This window comes from Nyctereutes procyonoides, unplaced genomic scaffold, assembly GCF_905146905.1.
Source record: "Nyctereutes procyonoides isolate TBG_1078 unplaced genomic scaffold, NYPRO_anot_genome, whole genome shotgun sequence".
Lineage (NCBI taxonomy): Eukaryota > Metazoa > Chordata > Mammalia > Carnivora > Canidae > Nyctereutes > Nyctereutes procyonoides.
In genome coordinates this window covers 13,145,048-13,163,447 of record NW_026575046.1, presented here as the reverse complement: position 1 = coordinate 13,163,447, position 18,400 = coordinate 13,145,048, and the positions used below count along the sequence as shown (strand labels likewise).

General features: G+C 35.5%; 1 protein-coding gene across 4 annotated transcripts in view; it reads left to right on the top strand.

Annotated features, from left to right (window-relative positions):
* Nucleotides 1-18,400, top strand: part of ZFR (zinc finger RNA binding protein) — an 82,576-nt gene that overhangs the window by 49,086 nt on the left and 15,090 nt on the right. For 3 of the 4 annotated variants that reach the window (XM_055325095.1, XM_055325094.1, XM_055325096.1), the window contains 6 exons: nucleotides 552-714; nucleotides 1,730-1,935; nucleotides 2,860-3,010; nucleotides 5,901-6,042; nucleotides 10,842-10,939; nucleotides 11,805-11,900. In XM_055325095.1, the coding sequence (XP_055181070.1) occupies nucleotides 552-714; nucleotides 1,730-1,935; nucleotides 2,860-3,010; nucleotides 5,901-6,042; nucleotides 10,842-10,939; nucleotides 11,805-11,900 (856 nt within the window). The remainder of the gene's footprint in view (nucleotides 1-551; nucleotides 715-1,729; nucleotides 1,936-2,859; nucleotides 3,011-5,900; nucleotides 6,043-10,841; nucleotides 10,940-11,804; nucleotides 11,901-18,400) is intronic. The other variant, XR_008664359.1, reaches the window with a different exon arrangement.

Genomic DNA, 18,400 nt, shown 5'->3' with positions numbered 1-18,400 from the left:
CCTTTCATTCAACACACATTACTGGTCTGGCCACTCTAGGCATTTAAGTTTACAGTCTTTCTCTTAAAGAGGGCAAGATTAGAAGGAAGGAACTCTGAGGTTTCTGATTGTCGTTCCTTTGACTTTGGCATTAGGCTCTGAAGTTTTATGTTGCTTTTCTCTTAGTTTTCTCACCTCTTTTCACTCGTGTTTGCTTCCATTTACTTACAGATGAAAGCAAATAAAGGATTTTAAATACAGCAGGGGAAAAGAAACATGTTAGCTAAGCTGATTTGGGGCAGTTTTTTTTTTTTTTAAAGATTTTATTTATTCATGATAATCACACAGAGAAAGAGAGAGAGAGGCAGAGACACGGGCAGAGGGAGAAGCAGGCTCCATGCAGGGAACCCGACGTGGGATCTGATCCCAGGGCCAAAGGCAGGCGCTAAACCGCTGAGCCACCCAGGGATCCCTGGGGCAGTTTTTTTTTTAATTACATTTTTATCATTATTGACATAAGTTCTTGGGTTGTATTTTTCTTAAAGGCTTGTAATATCATTCTCCATTTTCAGGCGTTATGAAGAGGACATGTACTGGAGAAGAATGGAGGAAGAACAACACCATTGGGATGATCGCCGCCGAATGCCTGATGGAGGATATCCTCATGGTCCTCCAGGCCCATTAGGCCTTCTAGGAGTCCGACCAGGCATGCCTCCTCAGCCACAGGGGCCTGCAGTGAGTGTCCATGTAGTTTATATAAGGGGGTGAAAGTGTAAAATTGGTTCAGCATTAGAAGATAATAGTTTGGGGGGAGCTAATTCTTAGATTTAATCTCATTCTCAGTGTAATTTTTTTATCTGATTCAGAATTTTCCCTCCTTTTATTTTAATTTCCCAACTCCTATCTTTATATGTAAGGACTTCACAGAGTTTCTTGAACCTTTCTTACTTTCAGTATAAGCCAAAACAGGAACAGAGCTTGTTTTGTCGAGTGTTCTTTAACATTAGAGATTTTCTTTCCTTTTTTCTTCTTGAGATTAGCAAGAACCACCAATTTTGAAGTCAACTGCTTTGCCTTCAGAATTATCTCCCCATTACAGTTGATGAGAATCTTTTTGCTTCAAATCCTGACCATCTAAAACCTGCTACTGCTTCTGAATTGAGTGCAGAATATATACTAGGAAAACTATAGAAAAGATGTATCTTGAGAGTATGTGTTCCATAGAAGCTAGGTAAAAGAAGAGACACCGGGTGATGAGGAACATTTCATAGAAGTTCAGACTATAAAACAATAAGAGGATTTTTTTTTTCTGTTTTCCAGAGAACATTTAGCAGAAATCAGCAAATTCCTTCTCTTTAACTTACTCTTTCTCATTTGTCTTTACACAGAACAAGCATTTGTAAGCCCTGTTTTATTTTTATCAAAGCCAAAAAAAGTTTCACAATCACTGGTCTTTAAAGTTGAGTAAAAAAGTATATCATAACCTTAGATAATGGTGTTGGGCAAAGCATGTGTATATACAGAGATATGCATGCATGTATAATCATCTGACTCTTGATAGTATATAACTTCAAAGTTTGCAGTTTTATTTTTACTGAAATAGAAAAGAGGAACATAGTTTTAAATGGACATTTTGCATAGTTGACTTTCTTATCAAAAAGCTATGACAAGCATATGTATAGCTGAAAAATAATAGTTTACTTTTGCTCAGGAAACATTGTTTTTAAATGAAGTAACTTTTTTTCTCTAGCCCTTACGTCGTCCTGACTCTTCTGATGACCGTTATGTAATGACAAAACATGCAACCATTTATCCAACTGAAGAGGAATTACAGGCAGTTCAGAAAATTGTTTCTATCACTGAACGCGCTTTAAAACTTGTTTCAGACAGTTTGTCTGAACATGAGAAGAGCAAGAGCAAAGAAGGAGATGATAAGAAAGAGGGAGGTAAAGACAGGTGTGTTTTCAGAGTTACTTACTTTGCATATTTTTTTTTCCTTCCATGGACTTCTTACACTTGAAATAAAAAGGTACAAGGACTAAAAACTGGTGTGAGTGTACGTCTTGTCTTATCTTGTTTGAGTAGATATTTAATGTATTTAGGTGTTTTTTGCTAAAATGAGAAATACACTGTTCCTTACAATCGCCAATCTTGATTTTACTCCTTTTATTTTGATTTTTTCAAAGCAGCTTTTATAATTGCATTCAGCTGCTCTTCAGTTTTTGTTGCATCTGTCCTTTGTTCAGTTTTTGGTTTAGCAACTTGTTTCCTTAATGCATTAACCATAGGCATGAAGAAACTTAAGCTTTGAAGCACCTTTTTTTTGGGGGGGGACCCCAACATGGGGCTTGAACTCATGACCCTGAGATCAAGAGTTGGACACTTAACCAATTGAGCCACTCAGGCAGGCACCCCTAAAAACATCTTTCATAACAAGTTGTGCATTGTGATCTATAAATTCTCATTTTCCTTTTATCATTTGGAAATATTTTTATATTAAAAATAACTTTTGGGGCATGTGGGTAGCTCAGTTAAGCATCCAACTTTTGATCTCACCTCAGGTCTCAATCTCAGGGTCATGAGTTAGGAAAAAGAAAAAAAAGAACCACCGCCATGACTCTTACTCTGATTTGTAAAATGAAACACAGAAATGTTAATGTTCTTTGAAACTGTCCCTGTGAGAACTTAGCTCTTGATTTATTTATCCGTATTTCTTATCTAAATGAAGGATACTTCTTAAAAATATTAAGTATTTTTAAACTGTAGTTAGTGAAACTTTTAATAGTATAAAAATTATTTAATTTATTATTGTATATTTAGGGATTATCATAGCTCTGGTTGAGGAGAGAAATGTCATAATATAATTTGATTTTACTGCAGAGCTTTAAAAGGAGTTTTGCGAGTGGGAGTATTGGCAAAAGGATTACTTCTCCGAGGAGATAGAAATGTCAACCTTGTTTTGCTGTGCTCTGAGAAACCTTCAAAGACATTATTAAGCCGTATTGCAGAAAACCTACCCAAACAGCTTGCTGTAAGTATTATGGAAATGTTCATTTTTACCCCTTGTCTGGTTCAGAAGTTTTTGGCAGGACTAACTGTGCTTCAGCCTAAACCTAAGCCAGCCTTTAAATTTTTGGCTTGACTTTCCATATTGAGTTTTTTGTTTCGTTGTGCAAATTGGTAGAACTATTTTCTACTTTGTCTTTTTAGGTTTTATAGTGCTTGTATTTGACATGAAGCCATCTTGCTAATTTATTTTAAAATGTAAAATTGTAGCACATGTCTCATCCTGTTTTTTTCCCCCAAGATTTGACGCATAAGAAAGAAGGTACTGAGGACAGAAAATGGTCTTTCTTTTTTTTGTTCTTAAAAATAAAGGCCCTGTATAGCAAACTTAAAATTTTAAAATCTGTGAACCTCTTGCCCATTAGAATACATGTTTTTAATAAAATACAGTAAGAAATAGTCTTTCCATTTTGAATTACCCTAGTTTTATTGTGATGTTTTGTTTTTGTTCTATGTTTATGATAGGAATTCTCCTATTTCCATCTAGCAAATCATAGCAATGAACAATTAGTAGAATATCCCATTTTGGTCATACAAAAGCAAACTTTTTTTTGTCTTAAGTTTGAATTCTAAAAAATTTTATATGTGAGTTTGTCAGAATCTCAGATTTGGCTTTAGAGTGCATATTCTGTGGAGTGCCCGGGTGGCACAGTCAGTTAAGTGTCTGGCTCTTGGTTTTGGTTCGCATCATGAGATTGAGCCCCACTTTGGGCTTGGCCCTTAGCACAGAGTCTGCTTAAGTCTCTCTCCCTCAATGAACTAGGGGTGGTAGAAGGGGAGGTGGGCGGGGGGTGGGGGTGACTGGGTGACGGGCACTGAGGGGGGCACTTGATGGGATGGCACTGGGTGTTATTCTATATGTTGGCAAATTGAACACCAATAAAAAATAAATTTATTTTTTTTAAAAAGTGTCTCTCCCTCTCTTTTGCACCTGCCCCCCTGCACTTACTTGTATGTGCGCTCTCTCTCTCCCCCTCCCAAAAAAAATATAAATCTTCAAAAAGTAAATATTCCTTGAATAATTTTTTTAAAACCTTACAGTTTGGGATCCCCGGGTGGCTCAGCGGTTTAGTGCCTGCCTTCGGCCCAGGGCATGGTCCTGGAGTCCCGGGATCAAGTACCATATCAGGCTACCTGCATGGAGCCTGCTTCTCCATCTGCCTGTGTCTCTGCCTCTCTGTCTCTGTCTCTGTGTCTCTCATGAATAAATAAATTAAAAATCTTAAAAATAAAATAAAACCTTGCAGTTTAATTAGGTATTCTAAATCCAAAGATTGACATTTCATTGGTAATGTGATATGTATTTTACAGCAATGAGTCAGAATAAATAGTACTTGACCACAGCAGAGCAACTGGTAACAAAGGGTGGTGAAGCACAGTATTGAACTTAAGCTCTGACACCTCTAATACTGTTGTTTACCTTATATTACCATTGTTCCAGATACGAAGTTTCTTATTGTGGATAAGTCTTTTAAGTTCTAAGAGCCAGCAGAATTGGCATTGTTGTATCTGTTTCTTATCCCTCTTTTGAGGCAGCTAGGGCAATGGGGTGTGAGATAGGGGGAGAGGAAAATGTTTGAGGACCTTGAGAGAATTATATAGTTTGCTAGAAATACCTCGATCTTAATTGTGATGCTTAGTAAAACTACAAGGCAGGAAATACATCCTAAGGAAATAATCAAACAGGCTAAAAGTAAAATACTCTTTCCAAATATACTTATAACTCTATAAGTGGGTTAAAAAAAGAAGAAGAATTAATTCATTTATTTAATAGTATGTACCAGGACTGGTTTTTTTGTTTGTTTCTTAAGATTGTATTTACTTATTAGAGAGCCATGAGCTGGGGGAGGAGCAGAGGGAGAAGGAAAGAGAGAACCTCAAGAAGACTCCCTGCTGACCTCAGACCCCACCACCACCACCACCACCACCACCACCACCACCAATGTGGGGCTCAATCCTTAGGACCCTGAGCCAAGGACTGACTGAGCCACCCACGCACCCTAATCAGGCACTGTTTTAAGGGGCTTATATAATTAATTCATTGAGTCTTCCAACAGTTCTTTTTTAGGCAATAATTTCTGTCCCATTTTACAAAAACAGGATAAGAGGAGTTAAATAATTTGTCTTCATGGCACTAGTAAATAACAGCTGAAATTTGAACTTAGATGCTATACTGTAAACACTCAATGTAATTTCTGTAGTCTTCACTCGTTCATGGAAATTAGGGTTTATAATACCAACAAATTGTAGTGAATCCTGGTTTTTCTGGATGTTAATCAAGGCTTTCTGCTCTCTGATTATAAAGTGTAGATCTGTTGATTTCACAATGTACAGTGGGAATGATTGAATTCAAGTATTTATTGGTTTCATTCAAATTCTGCAAATGTATGGATACTTTACTACCTAGATGCTGTTTGGTAGGTATAGTAACAAATACAGCAGTGTTTTCTTCTATCCAAGAATTTTTAATCTAAGAGGGATATATAGAAATAACTCCTCTGATACAAATAATGGTAAATAGTTAGCTCAGCAAAGAATTCTAAAAGGAAAGTAAGAGATTAATGATTTTTGCATTATTGCAAGACTTCTTAGAGGAGTAGTATATTTACTCCACATAAAATGGTTGAGGTAGGGGCACCTGGCTGGTTCAGTTGGTAGAGCATGCAAATCTTGATCTTGGGATTTTAAGTTTGAGCCCCATGCTGAATATAAAGATTACTTCCAAAAAAAAAAAAAACTTTTAAAAATAAATACAGTGCTTGAGGTAGTGAGAAAATGAAAGAGCCATAATAAAACTGCTTTATCTGGTACTGTGAAAGGTCCAACTAATTTTTTTGTACTCTTCCATTATACAGGTCATAAGTCCTGAGAAGTATGACATAAAATGTGCTGTGTCTGAAGCGGCAATAATTTTAAATTCATGTGTGGAACCCAAAATGCAAGTCACTATCACCCTGACATCTCCAATTATTCGAGAAGAGAACATGAGGGAAGGAGGTTGGAAAGCCATTAAACATTCTATTTTTTCTATTACCTTTTTTTTTTTTTTTTCATTTACCTACTCTTTAAGATGGCATTAAGCCCTAGAAGGCAACATGCTGGCATTACATATGAATTTGATAGATTTGACTTACGCAGCAACCAGTTTTGCTTAAGATCATTTCCCAGAAAGTAAATGCTCTTTTTTAATAATGTACTTTTATATAAAATACGCACAGTATTATTGACTTTCTTGATTTTTTTCTTTTCTTGCTAACCTCAGATTTCTGGAAAAAAAGTTCAAAATTATTCTTGCTGACATAGTGGACACATGAAAAAAATTAAAGAAATGTTGGTAGTAAGGGGCCACAAATTTAACTTCTATTAAGAAGTTCTTGTTCTTGCCTTGTCTTAAAAAAAAGACAAGAGAGTTTCAGAAATAAAATTGGTTAAATACTCGTAATACTTATATTTTAAGAGACATTGTTATATGTGTAATCATGGATTTGGCTTGTCCTGTGGTAAATATTTCTAGTTCTCTGAGGTTGCTCTTTGGTTTGGAGAGTTTTCATGAATGCAGAGCATCCTAATGCGTGTAGATTTGGGCATTTGATCCCAATATTATTATGCTAGAGATATTGAAAAATAAATGGTGTAGATGTAGTTAGTAAGTTATAGTACAGTTCAGGACTTTTAAACTTACTTTACAATTGTAGAATATGAAATCCTGCTGGTGCCAGCAATGTTGCTTTAGGGACTGTTCTGTAACATTTTCAAAGCTTCAAAAGCTTTTAAGCCAAAAAGCATGGTCAGTGTCTGCCTTACGTTGGTTCTGTTGTTTTATGGGTCAGATAAAATTTACTTTGTTTCCTTTCATGTTGTTTTTGTACATCTTTAACTTGTTGAGTTTGGACTTATTTAGTCTACACTAATATTTCTTTGTGATACAGATAGAGAACAAAATACTGTATATTGAATATTAAAATTATTTTGTCTAAAATAGTATCAGTAGGCTCTTAGTTACTTTCCCTTTAAATTTGTTTTCTTACAGCAAAGCAATTTTTTTAAGGCACTGGGCCTTCCACAACCCAGCAAGATAACACTTTATTTAAAATGTGGTCCTTGGGAGACGTGTCTAATCTTGCATACATCATATATATACCATACCAGGACTTGTATGTTGTATAAGCTTTGCATCTTAAAAATAAATGGGTTTTGTATAAAGGATATGAACATGAATTTCCACTCAAGGTCTGGCTGTGGATACTGAGGAAAAAACAGTTCCTGAGTCAATCTGGTCAATTCATATGCAACATATGACTCTTATGATTTGAAAAATAAATCTTCTAATATGATATAAATAAAAGTTGTTATACTTAGGATGAAATTATACTCATATAACCATTTTAACTATTTCAGGGCACATTTATAACCTTAGTTAAATTTGTGCAATATTGAGTTATTACATTGCAAAAGTCTAAAGTTCATTTTGCATTTGTAGTAGAGTCTTTGATAACCTATCCCCTCTAAAGGAAACAAAATTATATTTTTGTCTGACCCAGACTTGAGTTAGAATTACTGTTCTGGATTTCATAAAATACTCTGGTGAGTGAAATGATCAGTCCAAAATTGGAAGATTTTACTTCAAGACACTGAGCTGAAAAGTTGGATGTGCAAAAAGTGTAAAACATTGATAGAGTGTTCCTTGCTGCAGATAACTGCAGTAAACTATGTCTTTAGCTTCATTATGAAGATTGCTTCTTTCTTGCTGCAGAATAACGGTATGTATTCTCTCTCACTGCAGCTCCCAATGCTCTGTGTCTTAAAACCACTTAAAGCCTATAGCTTGCTTTGGGGAGTTAGTACAGGGGGTAAGGAAGGCTTTGCCGGAAGAGCAATTATAAATCTTTAGACTTGCGACTTGCGCTGTGGTAGCCTTTTTAATGGTCCTGTTTAATACCAAAATTTATTTTTCAATTATTTAAAAGAAATTATGAAATTCCCCAAATAACTGTTAAACGCATGACAGATTTACTTTATGGTACTGTGTTTGACAGTTAAATGCTAAGTTAACAGTTAATTGACTTGAAGCTTGAAATGTTCGAAATGCTCTAACCCTTGCTACAGAGTCTTTTCTGCAGCAAGTAAGGTATGTGTGTGTTTTTTTCCACCTGTAGCTTATCAGGCCCGGTCCAAAGCCTTCTAGCAGAGGGGATTGATTCCTGTCAGGGGTTGCTGCCAAGACATCGGAAGGATTTTTGACCAAGGTTTTCAAAAGCTCAGTGTCACACCTGCCATTTGATTAAGGAGGGATTTTGGATGCAGAGTCTGGCATTTATTGTCCTTTGTGTGGCTGTTTTGTTTGTTTTGTCTTTGTCTATTCTAGAATTGAGCAGTGTTCACACTAGTTTTTAAATGGTTGTGGGTGGATTATATATTTTACATAACCATGTTAATTTAAATTAATATATCCCCATTAACTTTTAATCATAAAATAGTGTGGACACAGCATGTCTTCTAACTGGTGATTAACCCCTTAAAATTTATGAATTAGATTTATGTAGGGTAAGAATATGCTTTTTTTTTTAAATAAATTAACTGATTTTTGTTTTGTTAACTGGGTATTAGGCAACGAGTGTGATTTTTGTTTTGTTTTGTTTTTAGTACAATATACCTAAGGGGTTAATCCACTTGAAGTATAAAATGGGTGCAAAAATCCACACTCTAAATTCAACATAAACTATACTTCTAGCTCTTAATTTGTTTTTAAATTGCAATAGGTGTCTTGGCATCTTTGAAATTATATCATTAATTAAAATTGTCAAAGTTATAAATGCTTATGTGCAAAAATTTTTTTTCTTATGTATTGAAGGAAATTATAACATTGTGAAAATAACATTAGAAATTCAGAAACTTTTAGAAAGAGATTGCACATTGTCACCTATTTGCATCGTAGCTTTAGCAAATAATGTAAATAAGGGACATAGAAAAAGGGTCCTTCAGCAGTTCTGTAATCCCACTTTGAGGAGTGTTTTTTTTATTTCATTTTATTTCCTTCTTTTGTACTTCCTTAGTAGCTGTGCTTTCCTATATTCCTTTTTCTTATCATGATCAGAATAGCCCCATCTCTTATGTTCAGTATGGTTCTGACTTTTAATAGTAGGTCTTGCAGGTTTTGAGATTGTTCACTATTTTTTAAAAATCACTAATATTTTGCCTTGATAGTTTTTTTAGTACCCAGATTCTTGTTTCCGTGTTAATTTATAATGTTCTTTGATTATCTGTAAATTACCCTTCTAACATGTCTTCTGAAAAGTCTGCATCATCTGATTATTTGAGGAGCAAGAACTAAGAATAGAAAGCCCAGTGGATAGATTTATCATTTTTAGAATATGCTTATGTTTTATCTACTTAAAATAAGGTCAGGTGTCTTTTAAGATAACTGAATGCTCATGCAAAATATATTCAATTAAATATCTTGCCGAAAGTGGCAATAACTCTAAAATAAAATTGTCTTTAACTCCCTTTTTATTTTGTCTGCATTATTCATTTGGTACCCTCAATGATTTATTAAATTATATCCTAAATACCCCATAATTTTGGTGCACTTTAGCCAGAAGACTGGTAAATTCAGTAGATTACTCACCTGGTATGTAATTATGCTGTATTTAAAAATTGTTTGTACTATTCAGTCTTTAGGAGCTATGAATTAGATTGGCTTAGTTGCTGTTTCAAATAGTTTGATTAGCAAGTATGCTGTTACTTTTATACATGCTTTATAGATACATTTACATGAATATATAGCTGGCCGTCTATCTGTCATGAATGTAAAGTTAACTTCTTGTCCTAGTTTAGGTTCAGATTTTCTCGTTTAAAGATAGCTCCTTTAGGGACGCCTGGGTGGCTCAGCGGTTGAGCATCTGCCTTTGGCCCAGGGCGTAATCCTGGAGTCCCGTGTCAGGCTCCCTGCATGGAGCCTGCTTCTCCCTCTGCCTGTGTTTCTGCCTCTCTCTCTATCTCATAAATAAATAAAATATTTAAAAAAAAAGATAGTTCCTTTATGTTTTAATACAGTAATCTGATTTTAAATCAGTCATATAACTTTAGGGCATATGTATTATTATAATTTTATCATCAGAGCATTCTGCTTACTGCATCTCTTTTTTCTATACTTACCCAGTTTAACCATGTTGGTTCTTATTTCCCTTTTCCACTATACCCAGTTTCTCTCCAATTATCCTTTGGAGTATTATCTGGGAACGTTTTAAAAGAGTATTTCATACTTCCTTAGAGCTAAAATTTCCTTGTAGAAGAGAAAGCATTGACCCTTAGAAATGCCTATTTGGGGCTCTTCTTTTTCTTTTTTTTTCCATGATTTCTTACTGTATCAATCATTCCATACTTATTATTAGTTCTTTGCTATGTGAGCCCCAGAATAACCTATGACCATTTAGAATACTGAACAAACTCAGTAGTTTATCATGAACTCTTATTTAATAAGGTGGATTTTTGTGTTCCCTCTTGTCTTGTCTTTGTGCTGTTGTGCTGGTGCGCTGTGTCCAGTAATCCTTCCTTTTGATTTTATTTTGGTGGGTAGGGTTTATTTGCAGAAATTATTTATTATATTTTAAGAGTCTAAATTCTCCTTTTGATTTTCACATTGGAGTATATAAATTTGCTGAAAATACTGGGTACATTAAAGTGCTGGTAAGCTTGCAAATGGCTCATGTGACACTGATGCTACTTTAAGGAAGTGTCTTGCTCACCTGGTCAAACACCCATTCCTCACTGCATTTTGCCAATTCAATCCATTTTAGATGTAACCTCGGGTATGGTGAAAGACCCACCGGACGTCTTGGACAGGCAAAAATGCCTTGACGCTCTGGCTGCTCTACGCCACGCTAAGTGGTTCCAGGTTCGGAACATCATTTTACTTTTTTCTTGTAGCCTTATGAGAGAGTAGTTCAGTACAACATGTTTAACTGTGTTTAAACATTTCAAAAGATTGCCCAAGCAATACTATTTTAAATTAAATCTCAGAAAATATGTTAATATAGAAAGCTGGCTATGAAGATCTGCATATTGCAGTTACTATTAATTTGACAATAACCTTAGGTTTGGGGGGCTGTTTTGTAGTTTGGGTTTTTTTATTTTTATTTTTAGTGGCTATTTTAAAGTTTACTTGTTCAGGAACATCACATGTTTGTGTATATATATTATATTCCATAAGGCTGCAGATTAACTTTTGCTTTAAATAATGGAATATGTGTTTAAAGCTTTGTGTATAGTTTTAAGATTTTTTCCCCTCTTTCTCTAAGTTAATAAGTGTAGGGAGTGAAAGGTGAGGAAGCAGCTGTTTGGTTTAGTGACTTTGCAGTTATGCAAAGGCACAGAAGGGAAACCAAACAGATTTCCTTAACCTTTCAGTCCCTAGACAAACTTTTTAGCTCTTTACTTTTTCTTTTATTTCTAATGTAGGCAGATTTTTTTTTAAGTTTACTGTTTTAAATGAACATAGGTCAAGGTTCACAGGGGATCAAGAAATATTATTCTTGTATAATCTGTTTACTTTGACCTAAAATACCAGCTTTTAAATACTAACCCTGGCATAAAATACTGCTGTAAATGGCAGCTCATTGAATCTAATTTTAAGTGTGGTTATTTTTGTTTTATTTTTATCTGAGCTTCCATTGAACAGTGGTATTTTAACTTTTCTTCATCAAGGGATATTTTCAGTATTTCTAAGGTTAATTCACCTGGGTTTTTGTGTTGCTCTCAAGGCTAGAGCTAATGGTCTGCAGTCCTGTGTGATTATCATACGTATTCTCCGGGACCTCTGTCAGCGAGTTCCAACATGGTCTGATTTTCCAAGCTGGGTAAGTAGTATGTAATTTTTATGGTGTGAAAAATAAACATTTAGGAAATACTTGCACAGTTTTTATAATCTCCTCTTACATTGAATTATCAGTTTTATTTTCATTTTCTAAATACGGTTTCTTTCCTCATTTAGTGGGGGTCATAGTGTGTCTAATTTTCTGAGATTGTACTATTTAAAGAATTGCACCTGATGTTTCTTTTTGTCTTTATTTTCTAAAATAACAGCAGTCATTAGTTGGCTTTTACTTATGTAAAAGTACAAAGACTAAAAATAAGCTATTAATCTCCCTATCCAGGGTTCTTTTGACAATTTTTTAAAATAATGTGTAGGGGTGCCTGGGTGGCTCAGTCAGTTAAGCATCTAACTTGGGCTCAGGTCATGATCTCAGGATCCTGGTAAGGAGTCCCTCATTGGGCTTCCCACTGAGTAGGGAGTCTGCTTGTCCTTCTCTCTCTTTCCCCATGCACGCGCTTTGTCCCTCTCAAATAAATAAATATTTATTTTAGAAAAATAATGTGTAAAAGTTTAAAATTTCAAGAATTCAGAAAGATAGATTGTGAAATAAAATATGAAGAAGAAAAAATGTGCAAAGTTAGGAATTTCAAATAATGCAGAAAGGCACCAAAAAGTGAAAGCCTTCTCATTATTTAATTGCAAATTATCTTTAAGAGTTTGTTGTGATTACTTCCAGAATAAAAGTGCATTCATATACACCATATATGTTCTTATTTGCATATATGTGCTAGTATCTCTTTCATGTTTGAGCACTTTTGTTTCCTGAATAGCAAGAATTCAGATAGAGCAGGAGTTTATTTAAAAATATAGGGGAGGGGACACCTGGGTGGCTCAGTGGTTGAGCATCTGCCTCAGGCTCTGAGCATGATCCTGGAGTCCTGGGATCAAGTCCCACATCGGGCTCCCTGCATGGAGCCTGCTTCTCCCTCTGCCTATGTCTCTGCCTCTCTCTCTCTCTCTCTCTCTTATGAATAAATAAATACAATCTAAAAAAAGAAAAAATACGGAATCCCTGGGTGGCTCAGCAGTTCAGTGCCTGCCTTCGGCCCAGGGCGTAATCCTGGAGTCTGGGGATTGAGTCCTGCATCAGGCCTCCTGCATGGAACCCGCTTCTCCTTCTGCCTGTGTCTCTGCCCCGCCTCCCCCCTTTCTCTCTCTCTCTGTCTCTCATGAATAAGTAAGTAAATAAAATCTTTAAAAAAAAATAAAAATATAAATGAGGGATGCCTGGGTGGCTCAGTGGTTAAGCATCTGCCTTTGGCTCAGGGTGTGATCCTAGAGTCCCAGGATCAAGTGCCGCATCAGCCTCCCTTCATGGAGCCTGCTTCTCTCTCTGCCTGTATCTCTGCCTCTTTCTCTCTGTGTCTTTCATGAATAAATAAATGAAATCTTTAAAAAATTAAAAAAAATTCCCTTGTATTTCAGGTTTCTTCTAAAGCTTTTTCCCCCCCATCAAATTATATTTTCCACAAGTGCATATATATAAATTTTTCTCTGCATCACAAAAGCTTTGAGAAGGCTATATTCCAACTTATAATAGCATTTGTCTCTGAGGAGTAGGAGAAAGGATTATGATTAGAGATCTGTAATGTTTAGTTTTTACAAGGACAAAATATCTATACATTACTTGTATAATCTTTTTTAAAAGATTTTATTTATTCATGAGAGACACAAAAAGAGAGGCAGAGACATAGGCTAAGGGAGAAGCAGGCACCATGCAGGGAGCCTGACGTGGGACTCGATCCCGGGTCTTCAGGATCATGTCCTGGGCTACAGGTGGCACTAAACCGCTGCGCCACCGGGGCTGCCCACAAAGCTTCAGTTTTAAATTTCTGATTGTCCTAGTCATCACATTCATCCCGCTCTATTCTTTGCCTCTCTTTAAGCACCATCTTGCACAAAGAATATTTTGGGTTTTTTTTTTTTTTTTTTTTTTTTTGGTTGGTCATTTTGGCTTTTAAATAGTACTACACTGAAGGGATCCCTGGGTGGCGCAGCGGTTTGGCGCCTGCCTTTGGCCTAGGGCGCGATCCTGGAGACCCGGGATCGAATCCCACGTCGGGCTCCCGGTGCATGGAGCCTGCTTCTCCCTCTGCCTGTGTCTCTGCCTCTCTCTCTTTCTCTCTCTGTGACTATCGTAAATAAATAAAAATTAAAAAAAAAAATCTTAAATAGTACTACACTGAATTAATAGATTCATTTGGGGAATTATTATCACTTTTGTAATATTGACTCTTCTTAGCAGAGAGCAGGATGTCCTGCTAACTGAAGTTAATATAATGTACCTGCCTAGGTATGAATATATTCTGTGCATGTTAAGTTTTGGTTTTGGTTGTTTGTACCTAGATATTTTATCTTCTAGAGCCTTTTTCCCCCTTCACATCTATTTTCTGGTTATTGTTTGCATATATAAAAACTATTAATTTTGGGTATTAATTTTGCAGTCTACTACCTGACTGCATTCCTTTATTTGTAATAATGTTTTTCATATGATTCTCTTGGGCTTTCTAAACTTAGAATCATACCTATAAATTATACTTGCCTTCTTTCTTTTTTCTAATTTAACTGATGCTTCTAGAATAAATAGGAGATAAAAGAAATAATACTTTACATGCATGCTATATTCTTTTTTTTTTTTTTTTTTTTTTTTTAGATTTTATTTATTATTCATGAGAGACATAGGGAGAGGGAGAAGCAGGTGCCTCACAGGAAGCCCAATGTGGGATTCGGTTCCGGAACTCTGGGATCACGCCCTGAGCCAAAGACCAACGCATAACCACTAAGCTACCCAGGCGTCCTTTCCTAGAAGTATTTTTTTTTTCCTAGAAGTATTTTTAATAGGCCTGGGTGGCTCAGTGGTTAAGCATCTGCCTTTGGCTCAGGTTGTGATCCTGAAGTCCAGGGATCGAGTCCCACATCAGGCTCCCTGCGGGGAGACTATTTCTCCCTCTGCCTTTGTCTTCATCTCTCTCTGTCTCTCATGAATAAGTAAAATCTTAAAAAATAAAAATAAAAAAGGAATAGAGAGGTACCTGGCTGGCTCAGTCAGTAGAGCATGCAACTCTTGATCTCAGGGTATTGAGTTCAAGCCTCAAATGGGTGTAGAGCTTACATTAAAAAAGAAATTGGGGGGATGATGCTTCGGTGGCTCAGTTGGTTAGGCATTTGCTGCCTTCTCAGGTCATGATCCCAGGGTCCTGGAATCAAGTTCCACATCAGACTCCCAGCTCAGGAGGGAGCCTGCTTCTCCCTCTCACTCTGCCACTCCTCCGGCTTGCACTTGTTTATGCTCTCTTTCAAAGAAAATCTTTAAAAAAAAATTTTTTTAAGGCTAAAAAAATATGAATCAGGAATGGAAATTGAACTTTATCAGGTAATCTTTCAAGATTTATTGACCTGAATATATAGTTTTTTCTTTCAATCTGTTTGATATTGTTTATTTATACAAATAGATTTCCTCATCTTAAGCTACCTTTGCATTCCAAAGGTGATTCTCATACATATGAGAATAATACTAATGAACACTAAGTTCTGTTTACTGATGGTCTATTTAGGAATTTTCTTGGTGGCATAAAATATTGTAGTTTATTTTTGTCCTCTATTTCAGATATTTAGATCAATAATTCACTAGCTCTCTAAAAACAGTGTGAAAACTTTTGTTCTTTATCTAAATTCTGAAATACTTTTAGTAGGATCAGAGTACTACTGTCATTTGATGACATTATTTCCCAATCTTTATTAATAAAAGGAGTAGCATTTTCTCATATTTTTCTGTTGTGATTAAGTAGTCTAATTTTTATTTCTCTTTAATTTCGGCAGCTTCTATTATCCTAAGAAAATTGACCAATTTTCAGAATTTTATATGATAGAATTTTGCTCTCAGAGTTTTAGGTTGTTTTGAATTTTGCTTGTTTTATTTTGGGTAGGTGGTTAAGATTTATTTATAGAGAGCACATGAGCTAGGGGGGGGGGGGTAGAGGAATAGGGAGAATCTGAAGCAGACTTTCCCCTATTCCCAGGACGAGGCTTGATCCCATGACCCTGAGATGACCTGAACCAACGCTTAACCAGCTGAGCCATCGAGGTGTCCTCTCAGGGTTTTTTTTTACTACTTGCAGCATCTTTATTATTATTTTTGTTTGTTTTTAATTCTTATTTTGATGGATTATACTAGCCAACAGGAGTTGCCATATAGGAGAAAAATGACAAATAGGTGTTTCATTATTTATATGTGGTCAGAATTCACTAAAATTTTAATATATTTTAATATAAAAATGTATTAAGCATTATATAACTTCAGATTTTTTTAATGTATAAAAATATATGCATTGTATATCATCATTCTACTTTCTGCTTCCTTCAGCTTTAGTTCTCTACACCTACATGCCCTTGAGGCTGTTTCTATTGTACTAAGTCCAAGACAATACTTAAGAGAATGAATTCTCATGCCATTCTTTCTAAGCCATTCTTCGAATCTGGAGGTTCATTGCTACAGAGCCCTTGCCCTACAACTTCATTTTTCTTCTTTATCAGAGGGAGACCATGAACTTCAGACACCCCTTTGAGGGTGCAAAGCTTTATTAATTGAGTGGAAAAGAGAGGGAAAGATGAAGGAATTAGAGGAGCATAGAACTGTGGTGGGGTAATGATAAGTAAGTTGAGGAGGGAAAATGAAGCTGGTGGCTGATCTTTGAAATCATGTACATAGTTTAACACTGGTTTTTTGGTTTTGGTTTTGGGTTTTTTGTTTTGGTTTTTTTTTTTTTTTATTTATTGTTTAAAACACACCAGAATGTCAGTATTTTGACATTTTAAAATGCTCCTAGTATTATCTTAGGCAGTGGGTTTGGTTTCCTTTTCATATTATTTTTTCCTTTCCCCAAAGAATCAACTCCTTGGATTTATCTGCCAGATCTACCATTTTCCTATTTAATTCTAATTTCTTCTCTAATTTTCTGTTTTCCTTGAAGTTTATTCTTTCACAAAATTTTTGAGTTGGATACTTGTTTCATTCGTTCTTTTTTTTTTTTTTCGTTCTTTATTTTAATTCCAATGTAGTGATATAACAATTCCATACCTCACTTAGTGCTCATCAAGACAAGTACAGTCTTGTTTTTTGGTTTGGGGCAGGGAGGGGGTTAAATTAATTAATTAATTTTAGAGAGAGAAAGAAAGAGAGCACACGTGCTCAGAGCTGGATGTGGAGGGAGAGAGAATCTCAAACAGACCTCCCTGCTGAGCACAGAGCTCAAGGCAGGGCTAGATCCCATGACCTTGAGAACATGACCTGAGCCAAGATCCAGAGTCAGAAGCTTAACTGACTGAGCCACCCAGGCCCCCTTGAGGGAATTTTTAAATTCTTTGTGAATCAAAGCAGAGTTGCTCTTGTTTTTGTAAATAATTTCTAGTTTTTAACACACTGTAATCTGATAAATGTATTCTGTTTATAATACAATTAAAGTTTCTCTTTGTAGTCTGATCTGTATAGTTTTTATAATCTTTGGGCATTTTATTTTTTCCTGTGGGCACCTTAAAGAGGTGTTCTCAAGGTATAACACACAACATACACCTCTTAGTTCAGCTTAATCATTTTGTTCATATCTTCGATATTTTTTCCTCGCATATTTTTTGTTTACTTCATTGACCCATGGATTAAAGAAAATGCATTAAAATCTGCTAATTCTGTTGTTTCCATTTCTGTTCTGTTTCCTATAATTTGTTCTTGTTTTGTTGCAGTGATAATTTTGGACATAAAACACTTAATACAGTCAGGTCATCATTGTGAATTTGAATGCTTTACTATTATAAAGGGTCCCTCATTTTTCTGTCATGAGTTAATAAGCTTTGTCCATTGATTAATATTGAAACTCTAGCTTTTCATGAGCAGTTGTCTTATATGAGTATATTCGTGTTTCCTTTGTTTTCTTCTGTGCTTAACCTTAATTCTTATTCTTTCCTTTTCTTGTTCATTTTATGTGTGAATATTTTTTCCTTGTGACAATTAATTGTTGCCTTTATAGTTTCATATCTCATTCATCAATTAACAGTTTTAGTTTTAGATAATATCTATCAACGTCTCACCCATAAAAGCTGAGAAAACAATTACTTCTTCCTTTTCCCCATCCTTTGGATTTCTTGTTGTTTAACTCTTTCCTTTGTGCCATTTATTTCTTTTAATATATATTTTTAAAATTTTTTTAAGATTTTTTTTAAAGATTTTTTAAAGAGACAGAGAGAGAGAGAGAGAGGCAGAGACATAGGCAGAGGGAGAAGCAGGCTCCATGCAGGGAACCTGATGTGGGACTCCATCCCATGACTCAGGATCACGCCCTGGGCCAAGGCAGATGCTCAACCACTGAGCCACCCAGGCGTCCCTCTTTTAATATATTTAAACCTGCTTCTTGACTAGCTTATCTTAATATATGCTGATTCCTCTTAGAAAACATGGCCATTTATGCTTTTTAAACCTTAAAAGTGTAAAAA